Source organism: Aulonocara sp. 'chitande type north' Nkhata Bay, linkage group LG4 (genome assembly GCF_057382095.1).
Source record: "Aulonocara sp. 'chitande type north' Nkhata Bay isolate Kocher_YH1m ecotype deep benthic linkage group LG4, A_spYH_male_GT1.1, whole genome shotgun sequence".
Lineage (NCBI taxonomy): Eukaryota > Metazoa > Chordata > Actinopteri > Cichliformes > Cichlidae > Aulonocara > Aulonocara sp. 'chitande type north' Nkhata Bay.
The window spans coordinates 34,124,656-34,140,727 of NC_141347.1; the positions used below are offsets into that span (position 1 = coordinate 34,124,656).

General features: G+C 41.8%; 1 protein-coding gene across 1 annotated transcript; it reads right to left on the reverse strand.

The window, feature by feature from the left end:
* Positions 1–67: 67 nt before the first annotated feature.
* LOC147333139 (splicing factor U2AF 65 kDa subunit-like) lies at positions 68–15,304 on the reverse strand. The gene is made up of 11 exons (XM_086290108.1): positions 15,123–15,304; positions 12,193–12,367; positions 10,060–10,163; positions 8,928–9,079; positions 8,732–8,848; positions 8,071–8,209; positions 7,026–7,105; positions 3,365–3,487; positions 3,204–3,290; positions 2,809–3,051; positions 68–2,676 (listed from the first exon to the last, which is right to left on the reverse strand). The coding sequence occupies exons 1-11, from the start codon at positions 15,169–15,171 to the stop codon at positions 2,545–2,547; spliced, it is 1,401 nt and encodes a 466-aa protein (XP_086146234.1). The 5' UTR covers positions 15,172–15,304; the 3' UTR covers positions 68–2,544.
* Between the last annotated feature and the right edge of the window lie 768 nt (positions 15,305–16,072).

A 16,072-nucleotide genomic window follows, 5' to 3' on the forward strand; every position in this document is an offset into this window, starting at 1 on the left:
ATTTAATGGGTATGTTCAAATACATCTCACAGATAGTTCAGAAATAAAAACATCACAGCAGCAGCCAGGCGGTGGATGCAAGCATTTATTTGAGGCGATGGCGTGGAAGGATGGGGAGTCGTACAAACTAAACATGTTTTAAACCTTTGAACCATTCAAAACTGTAGAAAATACAGCAGTGTGTTTATCACCATCTGATGTGTTCTGTTTATTACAATAAAATACACGTTTGCCTACAGAACATCGCTGCATGTGCAAATACGGGCTTTCCTTCCAGTCTCTGGTGTCTTAGTTCATATTTGTGCCTGCACTTTCTAAGCAGATTTAAGATACTTCAGAATAAATTAATTTCATACATTTTCTTCAACAGATGCAAAACAGCAGCACACAAACAATAAAGCTTAAAAAATGCTCAGTTGGCTATCTACACAACTTAAAGGTGCTTTTCTCAGCATGTGTTCATCTGCTTTGTGGTTTTAATTAAGACCATGGTTACTTCGTCTGATTTTGAAAATTAATTTCTGAATATTTATGGTTAGACGGACACAAGTCGACCTTTTGTTAAACCCTTGCACCTTTTTTTACTGTCACTACAACAGGTTATTCACAAAAATAACGCAGGAAAGTGACATGATGTGTGGAAACTGATTAAAACCAACAACGGAAGAAGCGAAAATTACTTTTTTGAATTTTAACTTCTAGTCCCCCAATCATGGACTTCCTGTTTAATAGAAAGAGACCCAGTCAAGCAGCAGAAGGCGAAGATTTTATGAGCCGAATCTGCCTCCCTGTAAGAAAAACTAACCATTTAAGTTAGGACATTTTATCAACACTAGGTACTAACTAATACTAAAACTAAGATACAACATAAACATTTTTATTAGCTGTTTGGCTCCATTCATTCAGTTCATTGAAAAAGTCACACTCAGCCCCCTGCTGGTCTTCTGGATGAACTACAGCCACCTTTGGGAATACCAGGAAGTGGAATCGCTCTCTAATAAATGTAGAAAACGTGTTAAAATGTATTTAAAAATCGTATTTAAAGGTCTGAAACACTGCTGCATCCCCTATGAAGGCAGCAACGTATAAAATATTTCTGTATCCGAGTTTTAGTAAAACCGCTAGCTTTCATGACTGATCACGAGTTCTGATCTTTACCCAGGTCAAAGTTATCAGTAATCAATAATAAATCAAGCTGAAAAGTGCTGCAAATAATGATGGAGCTACACAGCTTGGCCAGAAGGAGGCGTTTTTGTTTTTTGTTTTTTTACCTGTAACCTAACAAAGTATCACAACAGCCAAATACACATTTGTTGCTCTAACAAAGTTCCTCTAAAAATAGCCTCACACCTTGGCAGACATCCTGAAACTGCTCTGGGCACTTTTTTTGTGAAGCATTATCAAAATTTACTTTAATTTCAGTGACGAGCGGCACATTAAAACTGCTTGTGGAGAATCACAAATCGAATCTGATAAAAAAAAAATTCCCCAGATGCTGTCTGCACTTCTCACATTGTATTTTTTAAAAACTTTGATGTTTTTTTTTTCATTCTTCCCAAAATTGGCTAATCAGAATAAGGTAAGCTTTTTGGGAAGGAAAGGGGGGGGGGGGGTCTTAAAGACGCAGGATCTACAATGGTGTGTTTCACAGAAAGGATGAAAGTGAATAACAGTGTTTTTGAACAGAATCATGCAGAGCTGCTTTAGTGGAGTCCCAGAATAAAGGTGCAGAGTTAGAAATGAGAATCACATACACCCCTCAGGTGGAGGGTTTAACCATGGGTCAACTGTCCCTTTGTCTGATCAAAAGTTTCCAGCTGAAACTTTTCAAATTTGGTTTGGATTACTCTCGAATTAAAGCAGCTTTTAGTGTTTCGCCAATCGAATGTATCTCTGACAGTATTTACAAAGTCGCCATTCAGGCTTTACTGACATGAAACAAGTCAACATTTGGTCTATGTAAGCAGCACACAGCACTGTATATGTTTAAGGAACATTAACATGTGACATATATAGCAGGAAATATTACTCTCGAAAAATAAATAAATAAATAAATGAACACCTTTCTTTTTCTCAAAGCCACGGAAGAAACATTACGATGGCTTTTCAAACCCGAAATGAACGTTTGTGCTCAGGAAGAAAATCCAGACATTTGACGGTTGTTTTTTTTCTCGTACAGTGCATACTTGATAGATAGCTACTCTGAAATTGTCAGGCAGTATTAGTGTAGGTAAGATACATGTCACATTCATTCTACGGCAAATGTTATGTATACTACAGTATCTTTTAAGTTCAGAATGAGTTCACTCACAGTCTGGGTGTTAGGCAAAAGCTGGAAGTTATTTAGTACTGAAGACACACACACACACACACACACACACACACACACACACACACACACACACACACACACTGCAGTCCAGCAATAAAACTGCTCCAGCTCTGGTCTCTAAAGGACAGGATCACGACGATCAGAGGAGGAGGGAAGCAGACTGACGCCCAGCCCACAAACAGAAAACGAGGAGGAGGGACGTGTCTGTGCTTTCAGAACTCGTGTCTGTGGTACATGTCGGGGTCGTAGTATTTGGTGACCACCACTCTGTTGGCAAACTTGCGTCCAGTGAGGGCTTGCATGGCTTTCTGACAGTCTGCAGCAGAGACGTACTCGACGAAGATCTGAAATGAAAAAGCGCCGGTGAGTCCCGAAGAATCGATGCTACTTACGCTTTATAATATATTTTCTGGCTATAAATCCAACGCCCCCTCGATGGCGGCTCACTGGACATGTACAGAGTGTATAAACATCACCTTTCCGCAGCCGGGTACTTCCACGCCGTCGACAGGCCTGGGGATCTCGATGGAGCGGACAGTGCCGTACTTGCAGCACTCCTCGCGGATGTCCTCGAGGATCTCCTCGTAGTCCTCGTCGTCCACCAGCTCCTCGGGCATCACCATATTGAGAAGGCACAGCACCTCTGTGGGCATGCCAGAGTTCTGGAGCCTCTGAAGCCCAGGCACCTGCAGCGTCACCGGCGTCTCTATGATGGAGGTCTGCAGCGCACACACAGCATAAAAACGCTAAAGCTGAGGCCTCAAAGTGCAGAATCCAAAACCAGCGACTGGCAGCATTCCTCTTTTATACACAGACTGTGCACATGATGCAAAAAATGAGACCACAGGTTCATGTTGCCACTTGTACTCACAGGATTGGCGTTTTTAGCTCCCACACTCGCCCTCTGGACGATCAGCTTTTTGTCGCCCAGCTGCATCCCATTGAGCCCGGCTACAGCCTGATGAAGAGCAAACAGACCTGTAGCCAAACAGCACAGCTCAAGATCCCACCAAAACACTTCGTCACCGTTACCTGATCGGTGGCGCTGATGTCTACGTATTCGCAAAAGGCGTAACCTTTCGACAGTGACGTGGCACTGTCCTTCACCAGGTTGAACGCTTTGAGCGGCCCGAACGACGTCAGGAGCTCCTTAACCTGCAAACAAGAGTCCGGGAGCGAGATCTGAGCTGGAGAACTCACCGCTGAATGTGTTTGTCTACTCAGTGAATTCTAAATGTCCATTTGAGACTCGAAAGCAGTTTAAGACCACGACACATAGAAGCAGAATGTGAGTCACTCGTAAGGTGCTGGGCTGATCTGTACACACTGCTGGAGCATTTTACACTGTAAAGATTTCTCACTACTACGCTGCTTCCTGGGAAAACTCAGGAACAACACCAGCACATAAAACTGTTCAAAGTCCTGAGAATGATCAATAACCCTGCAGCTTATTTCACTTTGTCGGTTAATCAATTAAATACAGGCTTTGAGTCATTTCCCCATTTTGCTGAAACAGTGTTTCCCACATATAGAATTTCCTTTGGGCTGGTAAAGGTATATCTGGGGATTGATTTAATAGTGCTGCTTATATTTTGAAAATGTAATCGCTGCTGCCTGGCTTGATGTGCAGGAAGCTGTGATGGCGGCCTTTCACGTCATTCAGCTGCTCACAGGAAGTGACAATTCCTCGCTTCCTAGTCATAATCTATGAATAAACCATACATGCAAGCAGGGTGGCATTTTGGTAGATGAGCCACGGAGTCGGCACCTCCTCATTTACATTAACTATTTGGGCTACTTTATGCAAATCAAGCTAATCTGGTTATACGACTCCTCTGAAAACTAGAATAAACACAGAGATGCTTGTGTGTTTTTTCTGTGTTTTAGTAACCTGCAAGAAAGCCTCCAAGCAAGCTGCCATGCTGGTTTTGTTTGGAAATCTACATCAGTACAGGAGGCTAAAGGAGAGGCACAGCACTGATGTCTCTTTCTAATCACTCTTGAAAAAAGGTTGTACCAGGAGTTTATCATCCTGCAGTCCAACGGACTAACCCAGCTGCACTGCAACTATCCCTGGCAGCACCGGTCCTTCTCCTGCTCTGGAGAACCTACTGTGAGGCTGCAGAGCAGGACGAGGACGACTGTCACCAGCTGCAGTTAAAGATGGTGGAGTCGGAGTCTGTTGTGCTATTGGATGATAGACTCCCTGGAGAGGCAACAAGCAAGTACTACATAATCCTCATTTCTGATTCTTTCCATGACCATGATTTACTAAACGTTCTATAAGACCTGAAATTAGTGACCGAGGCCATAAAGTCATTAGGAAAACGTTGCTGAGGTATACAGTCGACACTCTCCTGTCCAACCAAAGGAGGAGAGAGGAGTCGCCCCCTGGAGGCTTTTACGAAGAAGGCATGCTTAAAGTTATATTGTAACTTTAGAGGGGGTTTACCTTACAATAGAAAACACTTTGAGGAAACTGTTGTTGTGATTTGGCCTAACATAAATAAAACTGAACTGAATTCTACATTGGCTTTCAGATCAATAGGCTACATCCATGTTTTATACCATCTGTGTCTGTAACTTTGTACTGATTATTCGTAACCTTTAGTGTGTGCGTGGCTCCTCCCGAGCGCAACCACTACAAACTGAATTCAGATCTGTGGGAAACACTGTAAAATATGGAGTCTATGGATAATTTAGAGGCTGGAATGACTTAATTTTGTGGTATTTTAGCTTCAAAACAGACAATCGATTGAAGTGTTCAAACATGGTCAAATATATAAACAGATATGCATATAATAGTAATCCCATATTCAGTAGATGGTGTTAAAAAAAATAACTAAACTCCACCAACACAACCCCCAAACCTCAATGATCAATCCCTGGATCTTAAACGCGCTCCAAAAGCATGATGGGAGAAAGAAAGTAGCCTGTAAGCGACCTGCGGACTCGGAGTGTATCCGTGTGAGGACCAGAATGTCTTACTTGCCTTGTGTTACATGTTGGCATGGCAGCAGTAGATGAGTACTACTGAACAAATTATGAGCGCAGACTTAACGATCTTACAGGCCCCTAGCTGGGGACAAAGTGGGGGAACAAAAATGAAAGAGCTGTGAGTATCAACGCAGTGGCAGTGACTGCAAGTATTAAGAAAAAATAAGTCAGAGAATCACAGACATCAGGCTGCATGTGCTCTGCAAACTAACTGAGGCTAAATGAGACAGAATGGACAGTTAGAATTAAGTTTCTCTGCGTACAGGTGCACAAAACAAACTGTTTTTTTAGTCTTTAGCAAAGGGAAAGGCCACCTTTTGTTTGAGCTGCTGCAGCGTTTCTGGAGTTGTTTACTGACTTTCTACGTCCTTTCGTGAGTATGTAGTCAGGCACTAAATTTCCATTTAAAGGCATTTAAAGGTACTTTTTGTAATGACTCTTATTTTAATTAAAATCAGGGGGTGTATTGAAATGTTTCTGGGAAATTCTGATATTATTTCCAGATTTGCCTTTCCCATGATGCCACTGTAAATAACAATGTTCTTATCATTCTAGTAACTGAATGGGGTGTTTTATGAATCCTTCTGTATATCTATGAGTCTCACTGTTCCAAAACTGAGGGGTCCTGATCGCAGAACCACTTTACTCCAACAGCCAGGCCTCACCTGACACTCTGAGGCTGCGAGCTGGCTCATAAGAGCTCAGCATTTCATATTAAAGTAAAACTTTAACTTCTGAAACATGCAGGAAGCTAGTGCAGAGATGCCCTATTTGATGAACTGCTTCATTATGAGGCTAAACTGACATTTAAATGTTACATTTTAAATTGACAAACTGCACTATCTGGTGGTAAGAATTAGTACTGCACTAAAGTACGCCCAGCTGTAGCTCGATTTCAGTCGATATCTCCTCAACATTCAGAGGAATTCTCCATATAAACTTATATATAAATCTTATATATGAGTATATATAGCATTTATATATATTAGTGCTGTCAGCGTTAATCTCGTCAAAATGACGTTAACGCCATAACCGCATTAATGCGGCAAATCTCCGTTAGCGAGTTAACGCGGATCGCCCCGTGCAAGGGCTGCACGGCGTCAACGTGTTAGCGAGTTAATGCGTTAGTGCCGTGCAGCTATATATATATATATACATATATTGTTAAAGGCACCTACCAATCAACAAACAACAGAAAAATCCAGAAAGGCAAAGAAGAAGAATTTTTTTAACTTCTTAAGGTGGACTTTTTCTTTGATAATGACCCACTGGAATAAATACCACAAAGAAGTAAATTCATGTCACTTTAAATATACTGGACTTTGCTTACCTGTCTTAAATCAGTAAGCTTAGCATGAGAAAGGTGTAAGGAGTTTACTTATATTTAATGATTAATGTAAAATCAGAGATTCACCAAAATAAAAGCTGTGACATTATGGAACACAGGCACAAGCACTGTATGTTGTGTTGTTTTCTATTTTGTGCTTTTACACCATGCGGTCCCTTCAGCTATTTTGACTTCCATCAGAAGCCTTGTTACTCGAGACTAACCATATTTTTTTTATATATTTCTCACGTCACAAAGAAATGTGAAACGTAAAACATACTACGCATGTTTCAGGGTGACAAAAACCTCATGTGAGCGTAAAGTGAGGAAAGCTGAGCGCAGCTGTTCAGCCTGCGCTCAGATAAATACCTGGTCGTCATTAAGATAGTTGGGGAGGCCTCCTATGAACAGTTTATGAGGGGAATCGGGAACAACAGTGGAGACGACGCCTACACAAACCACGAGAAGAGAGAACAAACAAATCACAAAACAAATATGAGCTTACAAAGCACAAATGACCCATGAAGTAAAATCTAATCTGCTCATTTCCAGCTAGTAGAGTAGCTTTGCATGACTCACAGTTCAACAAGCTCCTGCCCCTTTAAACTATCTTTCTTCTGATTGGATTTCAATCAAAAGAATGTGTGGGGATGCTAAGGCTGTGTGATTAGTCAATAACGGTAATCTTGACTATTTAACACGATTATTTACTAAGCATCACATGTAATTCAAACGCAAATAAAGAAACCAATGTGGAGGTGGTGTAGAATACAGGCTTGTTCAGAAGGGGAGGTGGGGTCTGATTGGGGGGGTGGTGTTCTTGACCCTAAATCCCATCTCACAAGGTCATCCCAGGACGTCCAGGCAGCAGGACTAACATGCTTTGGGAGACCTGTGACAAAGAAAAATGGGCCAAGACCCTGAGACTTCCTTTAACCATGTGCTCATTGGGCCTCATGAAATCACAGGTGTTGTCAGATATAGATGGGATCAAGATCAAATCTAGACTGAACTAAATCAGATCTGAACTGGATTTCTCGGATAAAGCTGTGATGTCTCAATTATAATAAGAAGTTTATTCATCTCCGTCCATTTTCATCAGTCATTGTTTCATCCCAACTAGTCTACTCCCAAAATCAATACTGAAACTAAACAGAGGAGTGGCCACAGCAGAGCTAGAAGCTCACTGTGACGTCCTGCAGAGGTCTTAGCTCACATATACCGGTACTGATCTCATTATTAAAACCTCATCCTGGCTAACATGAATATCCACCATTAAAAGAACTTGTATATGTCAGGAAATAAGGTCTGGCTTCATGTAAGAACAGGTCATTTTAACTCTAACTAAATTTAATGACGTTAAATGACACTAAATAACTCTGAAGAGAAGAAGAAGAAAGCATCGGAGTCAAACCTGGGACGTGGAACGCCGGCTGCTCTGAGATTCCGGGTAACGGCCGATAGTCGTGAGGTCGTCTGATCTTGAGCGACTGACCCTGGAAAATGATCCCATCGAAGGCCATGGCCTGCGTCGTCTCATCCACAGACCGAAACTAGGAAAGAAAGTCACACTGAGTCACAGCGCCAACAAAGAACAATTCTAATAACACGACTGCTTCAGCAGGAATCTGATAAATCCTACAGTGAGCCGTTACGGAGGGTGAGATTTAACCTTCGGCTCGTCTGTGAAGAATCGCAGCAGAAGCCAAAACTGCGCAGACACCACGCACATGTATGCAGCAGCCGTGAGAGCCTGCAGCAAGTCAGCACGTCGGTGCGCCTCACGTTAACTAGTGCTAGACAGCAGCTCAGACCTCTCAGACAAGCTGCTTGTGCTCAGAACTGAACATGACGTAATGTTACTGTGAGAAGGACGGGCGATTTCAACGGTCAATAAAAAATAAACAAATGAAAATGTAGATAAATAATAAGCACACAACAAATATTTTTTAGAAAGTTTAATTATCTACCAACAGAAAATAATTTGTTAAAAATAGTTCGAATAATAAATATATAAGTGTTATTTATATATTCTTTACCAACCTAAAACACTGAACAGTAATATGAACCCTCACCTCTAGGAAAGCAAAGTTCTTATCCTGGTTAATCTGCACGGCGAGAACGGGGTTACTCGGGGCTTGTGAGAGTCCCGCGAGGCGCATCTGGGCGTTAAAGAACTCGGCCATGGACTCCTGAGGAGACAGAAATCAAACCTGAGGCGCCGCACCAGCAGGTCTGTTTGGTACGAATCTACAGCGACCACGAGAGTACCTCAGTCACTCCAAACGGGATGTTGCCAACGTAGAGGCGCCTGGCTTGTCTCGTCATCTGACTGCCAACTATGGGCACTTGTGTCGGGGCTGCAGCTACTCCAGTAGTGGTGGACGTTGCCAGCAGAGCTATTGTTGGAATCTGGCCGGCCGCTGAGGAAACACGAAGGAGGGACAGTGTTTGCTGCCAAATAGCTGCACACAGACGCCACTATTAATGTGTTTCAGGGATAATATCCCACAGTCAGACTGCAGAGCAACAAACACGTAGTTTTATGAAGCACAGCGAGTGTTTAAAGGTGTCAGCGTGGTTCAGAGCTCATCACAGAACAAACACGAGCATAGATTCTGTCAAATCTGATTAAAAAACTACAAAAAACATAAAATAATTTGGTCTAAATTAACACAAGCATCTCTGAATCCTCCAATCAGAGTGCTACCAGAGACCATGTTAATGGGTTACAGAATGAGATGATATGCTCATATGTTTCCTGGTTTGGCTGCCGATTGGCTTTTGGAGCAGGGACAGCACTACCACCAGTACTCAAAGAGCGCCATGGCTCTCTCACAGCGTCCCTGCATTAGATAATAACAGCAGACATCTCCATCGGCCATCCCAGATCCAACCTTCACACCTACTTCACGCTGTCGCTGACCAGCTGTGCAGAAAAGAGGAAGAAGCCAAGCACTGCCTGTTCAGATCAAGCAAAGCAGAACGAGAAGCACAGACTGACAGTTTTCATCGTTTTTTAAACTCCGGTTACAAAGAAGCTCTTTGTGCGTTTTAACCTGTCTCCTCTGCAGCCGAGCTGAAGGATCAACAACAGCACAAACACAAACCAAAGCAACCGATTCCTTTATTTTCTTTTTACACTGGACCCTGGTGGCAGTGAACAGCAAAAACACGCAGACAGCGCTGTAAACACGACTGTTTCAGCTGGTTCAGGATTTACGGCAGGCTGTCTGACTTCTCCAGCCCACATGTAAAGTAGCAAAGCTCAGATCGGGGTTCAGTGTTGGAGAACAGATGAGTTAGAGAGCTGGGGAGCACAAAGCCGCGAAGCAGAAACTCACTGCAGCTCTGCTGAAGTCTGATTTAGAGGCTAAAGAGGCAAAGAGAACAAGTCGGGTACCTTGCATAGCTTTATATTGCATTGGTGTGATGTGTTCAAAGCCAGGAGGAGGCACGTCCCAATATTTGCAGGTCCTTTTCTTCCTCGTTCGTCTTGGAGAGTGGCTGCACGCAGAAAACACAAAAACATCTGAGTGAAACCTTTCAGTGGTTACGTGAACACACAATTAATTATTGACACATTTAATTATTGACATATTTAATTAATAACACATTTAAATAATTATTGACAGTTTTAATTAATTATTTAATGATTTATTTATTTAATTCATTTTGGCACTTTTGTCCCCTTCATCTCTCTCCTTGATATAATTTTATCTGTCAGCCTCACCCATCAAACTAAGTGGGCGGGGTTAACACTGCCCATGCAGCTTCTCTAACATTTGATTGGTTGCCGTGCAAAGTAAGTCAAGACAAGTCGATCCTAGATAATCGATTGCTTGTGTGGGGCAGCCAGGTATCCCAGAATGAACAGGCAGCAATGGTGGTGGTGTACAGTTTTAGAATACCCCGTTTTTTTGTCACCAGCTACACTTTTAACAGTGTTTTAGCCGCGAATGTCATGGCGGAATCTTCACGTCTGGTCAGGTTGTCAACATAGAACATGTTCACAAAAGTGCTCAGATGTTTTCAGAGATGTCACTAGCTCTGCTAACAGTCAGCTGACAGAGTGCACCGAGCTCACAGCCCCCGTGTTCCAGCTTAACGGGGGGGTGGGGGGAGGTGTTACGTTAACCGGTTTGTTTACATATTCCACTCTCCGTGTTCCACATGTTGCATTCGCAGATTCTCATTTTCACCGAACGATCGTCTCTTTCCGCCTGGTCTTGTGTCTCTGTGCTTCTGTAACATAAAGAACGAGCTGACATTTTTCTCACGACACCAGCGATCAGCTCAGCAGACCCTCAGTTTACCTTCATGCATCCTCCTCATCTGTCAGCTGTTTAACACCTGCTGCTAATTCAAGAGACACGCCTACGTTACCTGGTGATAGTCACAGTTTGAGTGGGCAGCCGGTGCTCGATATAACGCAATGTCGGCGCATTTTTCTGCACAACATAAGTAAATATAGTTCTTTTCCCGAGCGTAGAGCTGCTGGAGCTTGTTTCCCAACAGAGCACTTTATAGGCGAACCAGCTTTATCAGCGGCTGATGTCCAATCACCGGCACACAGCTTTGAAACCTCACCTGAGTTTTAACTCTCAGTGGTTAAACGCTGGACTTCATTCACTCAGGTTCTGTCTGTCGGGTCATTTTTACTTCGCTGTTTTATTTACAACTGAAAGAATCGGTTTGGCTGAGGTTAAAGTTACGTTTCATAACTGCATAGTTTTACTGAAGTTTAATGGTTCACTCTGTTAGACTTCATCATGAAGACTGCAACCTGGACAGAAATATTACATCATCAGTTTTTGCCGTGAGACTGGGCTGGGCAGACATCTCCGAAATCATCGAAGCACTTTTGCAAAGACGCTGTATCTTGACAAACCGACCAGACAATATTAAAACGGTATTTGGTGACACACAAACAGGGTTTTTCCAAAGTTCAGTTCTGTTAGTTTCAACATGCCGGTTGTTGTGTGCTAAAAACAATGGCCACCAGGCCAAACCAATGGTTTTGACTCCATCAGTGTTAACCCCGCCCCCTGGGTTTGATGGGTGAGGTCGACAGATAAAATTATTTCATGGTGAGACCTGAAGGAGTCAACTGTGCCAAAATGAATTTAATAAATTATTTAATGGTGTATTTAATTCATTCATTATGGCGTCCTGGCGTTCCATACAACTCTTTAGGTTTAAATTGTGATAAATAAATGTGTAAAACTACAGATAAAGTTCTGGTAGCTCATTGGCCAGGCCGTCCTGAGCCTTATGTTTGACACCCCTGTGTTTACTGTTTTGGCTGCAGGAATATCCAAATCTCTGGGGTAAATAAAGAGTATCGTATCTTTATGTGACAGTGATTGGAATGACATCTTTTGCTACTTTATGAATTCAAAAATATTGAATTCAGAATTCATTCATTCAGTAATGAAAATGAACATTTCTTTCACTTTGTTTATGGTCTGAGGATCTACAACCAAACACGGTGTACACGGACTCATCCTTCCTAGGAAGCCATGCAGTTTTCCACCTGTGCTTCTTGTGGTCTCGGGAGGAGCTGCGGCGATCCCGGCTCTTCCTGTCCCGGCTACGGCTGCGTTTCTCCCGGCTGCGGCTACCTCGGTCTTTGCTCCAGCTGCGATGCTTGTCACCTCGTCCGGGAGATCCGCTGCGACTCCTCTTCTTGTGCCGCTCCCTCTCTCGCTCTGTGAGGTCAGGAAAAACACGGGATGACAAACACGACAGAGCAGCGGCGCTTCTTTTTTGAGCAATAAAACCAAATGTTTTCAGGCTGTACCGACACCGCTTTACTTCAGGTACACTCCGAATGATTTTACTCGTCCACCTCACCTGAGATCAGCCTGGTTCCCAGGAAATAAAACTAAGTTGACATCTCTAGTTTCACAGGAGTTTGCCCGGAATATTGGAAAGCTTCAATAAACTCTGAGTTCAACATAAAAATTTTCCCCAGTGAGCATCCAGGCCAGTAGATCAGAGTTTTACTGGCCTCTTTTACTTACCGGCAGCTTAATTTCAAAGAATATTACTTAATTTATCAGCACATTTAGGGGATAATATAAAAGTATAAGAGAGGAAAAACATCAGCTAAAGCAGTGCTAGAGCAAATACTGAGACCGGTGGCTGGATTTAAAGATACAGACAGTTTTCATTTCTTCCTCATTCAGTTGGCTGTCGTGTCATCGCCATCAGTGACCAACCAGCCCTAACCTGCTGCTCTGGAGATGGACAACAAGGACCTTGTTATGGACAAACTTTAAACAGATGTGGATCCATGGCAGTCAGAATTCTTATTTCTTTTGTACCTTAAAGACTTGAGAGAAAAAAGACTTTACACATATTCAGACAGACAGCACAAGGTTAGGGTCTCTGCTGATGAAGTCCTGAACATCAGAGGGTTAATGATGTCTGGTGGTTTAATGGCCTTTTAATGTGAAAATACTGACTCTAAGAAGAAAGTAGCCATTAGTGAAGGTTCGTTTTGATCGGTGGAAACAGCGTCACTTGCCCGAATGGGTCAGCAGCTCATAACCCTGGTGTGGTTGTTTTTTAACCTCACAGGCTGTGATATCGCTGTAATTTTCCATCAGTAGAAGCACAATTTACTACTGTGGATGTGACAGTGCAAACAGCTCTGCTGGAGATGAGTGGGGGTGTCAGCCTCTTTTTGCAGAATTGATTATTTTCATGTCATTCCATTAACTCTTTAATCTTTTGAGTTCTACAGATAATTGCTTCATAATTATGGTGTAAATATTTAATAGATCTACCCTTTTCACCGCTGATAATTAAAGAAATTCTCCTTTCTGTAGTACCTGCAGGGTCTGACACCCTTGGATATGTTGCTGATCATATATCTCTGAGAAAAGTGGCAGTTTAATGTGGCCTTTCTTCTTGGCTGTACAGTTCTTAAGACCTTTTAACAAATCGATAAGAGGTATTCTTGTTTTCTGTGTGGATCTGATCCAGCTGTACCGGAGCTCTTTGATTAAATGTCAGGCTGTGGACGAGGTCTGTTTGACTTTTTATTCTTTCTTTGTGACTGGAAACCTTGTTTAACTTCGCTGGCATGTTTTTATTATTGCAGGTATATTACGCATTATAAGAGATTAATAACACCTAAATGAATGAATATAATAGCAAATATTCACTGGAGAAGCTGGGAAAAAGTTAAAAAGATTCAAAATTGATATTGGGTTAAGTCTGACTGCTGTGACATCATTCAAAGATGTTAGTGATGGGAGAGTTGGACCGCTGCATAAAGTTATCCCAGCTTATCCCAAGTATTCTCAGTGGCACCGGGTGTGCAGTCTGCATTGGCCAAGAAGTGTGTGAAAATCATGTCTCATGCTTACTGAACCACTCTTGCACAATCTGAGCCCAACGAATCCTGGCATCATTATCTTGGAATATGCTGACCAAATGAAGGAACATCTGATCACAAAACAATATTCTACTCTTTTCTTTACAATTTTTAATACACACACACACACACACACACACACACACACACACACACACACACACACATGTATATTTTCATAGGCACGTGAGCTTGTGAAACATAATATATTTTTAATAATATATTTTTTTGACTAACACGACTTGAATGAATTTTCATTCATCCAAGTAATAAAAAAATTTTTAGCCAATGAAATATGAAAAAAATTTCAATTTCAATTAAAATTTTAATTATTAAAATGTATAAAATAAAATGACATTTTGACAGAACTTCAAAACAGATAATAAATAATAAATGAAATAGGCTTTAAAATAGTATTAAAAATAATAAACTAGTGTAGGGATTGCATATGCAGATACACGCAGACATAAGTATAAAGTGATGATAAGTATGTGTTAAGCTCAGCTCCAACTCCTCATTATTACTAAAACAATTACAAATAAACTGTTTCCTTCATTTTTTTGTCCTTTTCTAATTTCTTCCCTAGTGATGCTGTTCGATCCATCACTCAAAGATTATTTTTTTAATTAATTTGTTAATAACGCGTTGCAATACTTGTTAATGGATGCCGAATTCAGAAACAGTACCAAATGATTCAGAAAGTGCCGTGTTACTACATTTCTGCCCGCAGGTGTCTTCACGGTGCAGGAGAAAACTATAAAGAGGTGCGCGGTTTTCCTGGAGTTTGGCCTCCTGCTGCCTCAGGTAAAATTGACTGTGCGCTCTTACCGGCACCCAGACTGCGTCCAGGGCTGTGTGACAGATTTAGCAGCTTCAGAAGCAGGCTGAAGTCTAATCAAAATATGATCGCACAGATAAGACAACTAAGCTGAGTCATAGAGAGGAAAAGTACGCGCTGAAGTTGGTGTCAGGTCGCGATATTCATTCATAAAACCAACTGAGCGAGCTAACGGTCCGCGCCGGCGCTACGCTGCTAGCTTGCAGAACGAACTGGGGCACAGACGGACGGCAGCACTCACCCTGTCGATTCTCGCTCAGCTGTTTCTCAAACTCCTCGAAATCCGACATGATGTGTGTCACGCTGCTGTGAAAAGAAAAATACGGCGGCTCCGATGTGTCTGACGGGAAAGATGAAGCGACTTGTCCGCTCTGTCAGCGCAAAATCCAAGAGCTCCTCAGAGTCAAGATAGACTCACAGCATCCGGCAAGCCCTTCAAAATAAAATCAAGCGGAAGTTTAAAATTGTAACATTTAGCGGTCGCAAAAGAAGAAATTAAAATCCTAAAACAAAAAACAACATTGCATTTTATATTGTTTTTGTTGTTTTAAATCTTCCCCGTTATCAGTATTACTTTATTATTTTAAATTATTTACCTGCTGTTTTATTTATAGCTGGTATTTAGTCCTTTCAGCTTAAGTATGTCACACAGTGTTAGAACTCCTGAATTTTTTAACGTTTTGGTGCATTAATTTTCTGCACATTTCAAACATGTTACACATATCTTTGTTTTGGAATGACTTTTAGGACATAGCTTACCTGACGTGGACTTCAGTGAACACTGAGCAACATTTTCTTCTTTTCTTCATCCCCACAGTTGCCAAGTTATTGAGTCCACCTGGTGGTCTGCTGCTTTTAAAGTCCTGTTAGCACCAGGATTGTGGTTCAAAACTTGACTCAGTATCTTTAAAATAGCACATCAGGTTATCAGATTTCATCTCTGTTAGAGCTTGTGTCATACTAAAGACACATAGGCCAATTCATATCTGGTCCACCCGCTGACCTTAGTGTAAAAACACTAACACAACATTAATTTGGGATTTGTAGGTTTTCAGTAGGTTGTAGTAAAATTGAATTTGAATCCCTTATTTCAGGTAAAATGCAACCTGCAAGATAAGAACCACAGACCTCGGGATGCTTAGAAATACTTACAGTATGTGTGCTGTTTTATGCAGCAATGCGTAATTATTT

What these genes read in the sequence shown, in the direction of transcription:
- LOC147333139 (XM_086290108.1), bottom strand. Translation starts at nt 15,171, where the DNA reads ATGTCGGATTTCGAGGAGTTTGAGAAACAGCTGAGCGAGAATCGACAG. An exon ending in TCCCGTTTGGAGTGACTGAG is followed by an intron (nt 8,849 to 8,927) that starts GTACTCTCGTGG and finishes CTGTCTCCTCAG; the next exon opens with GAGTCCATGGCCGAGTTCTT. An exon ending in GAGCTAAAAACGCCAATCCT is followed by an intron (nt 3,052 to 3,203) that starts GTGAGTACAAGT and finishes TGTGCGCTGCAG; the next exon opens with ACCTCCATCATAGAGACGCC.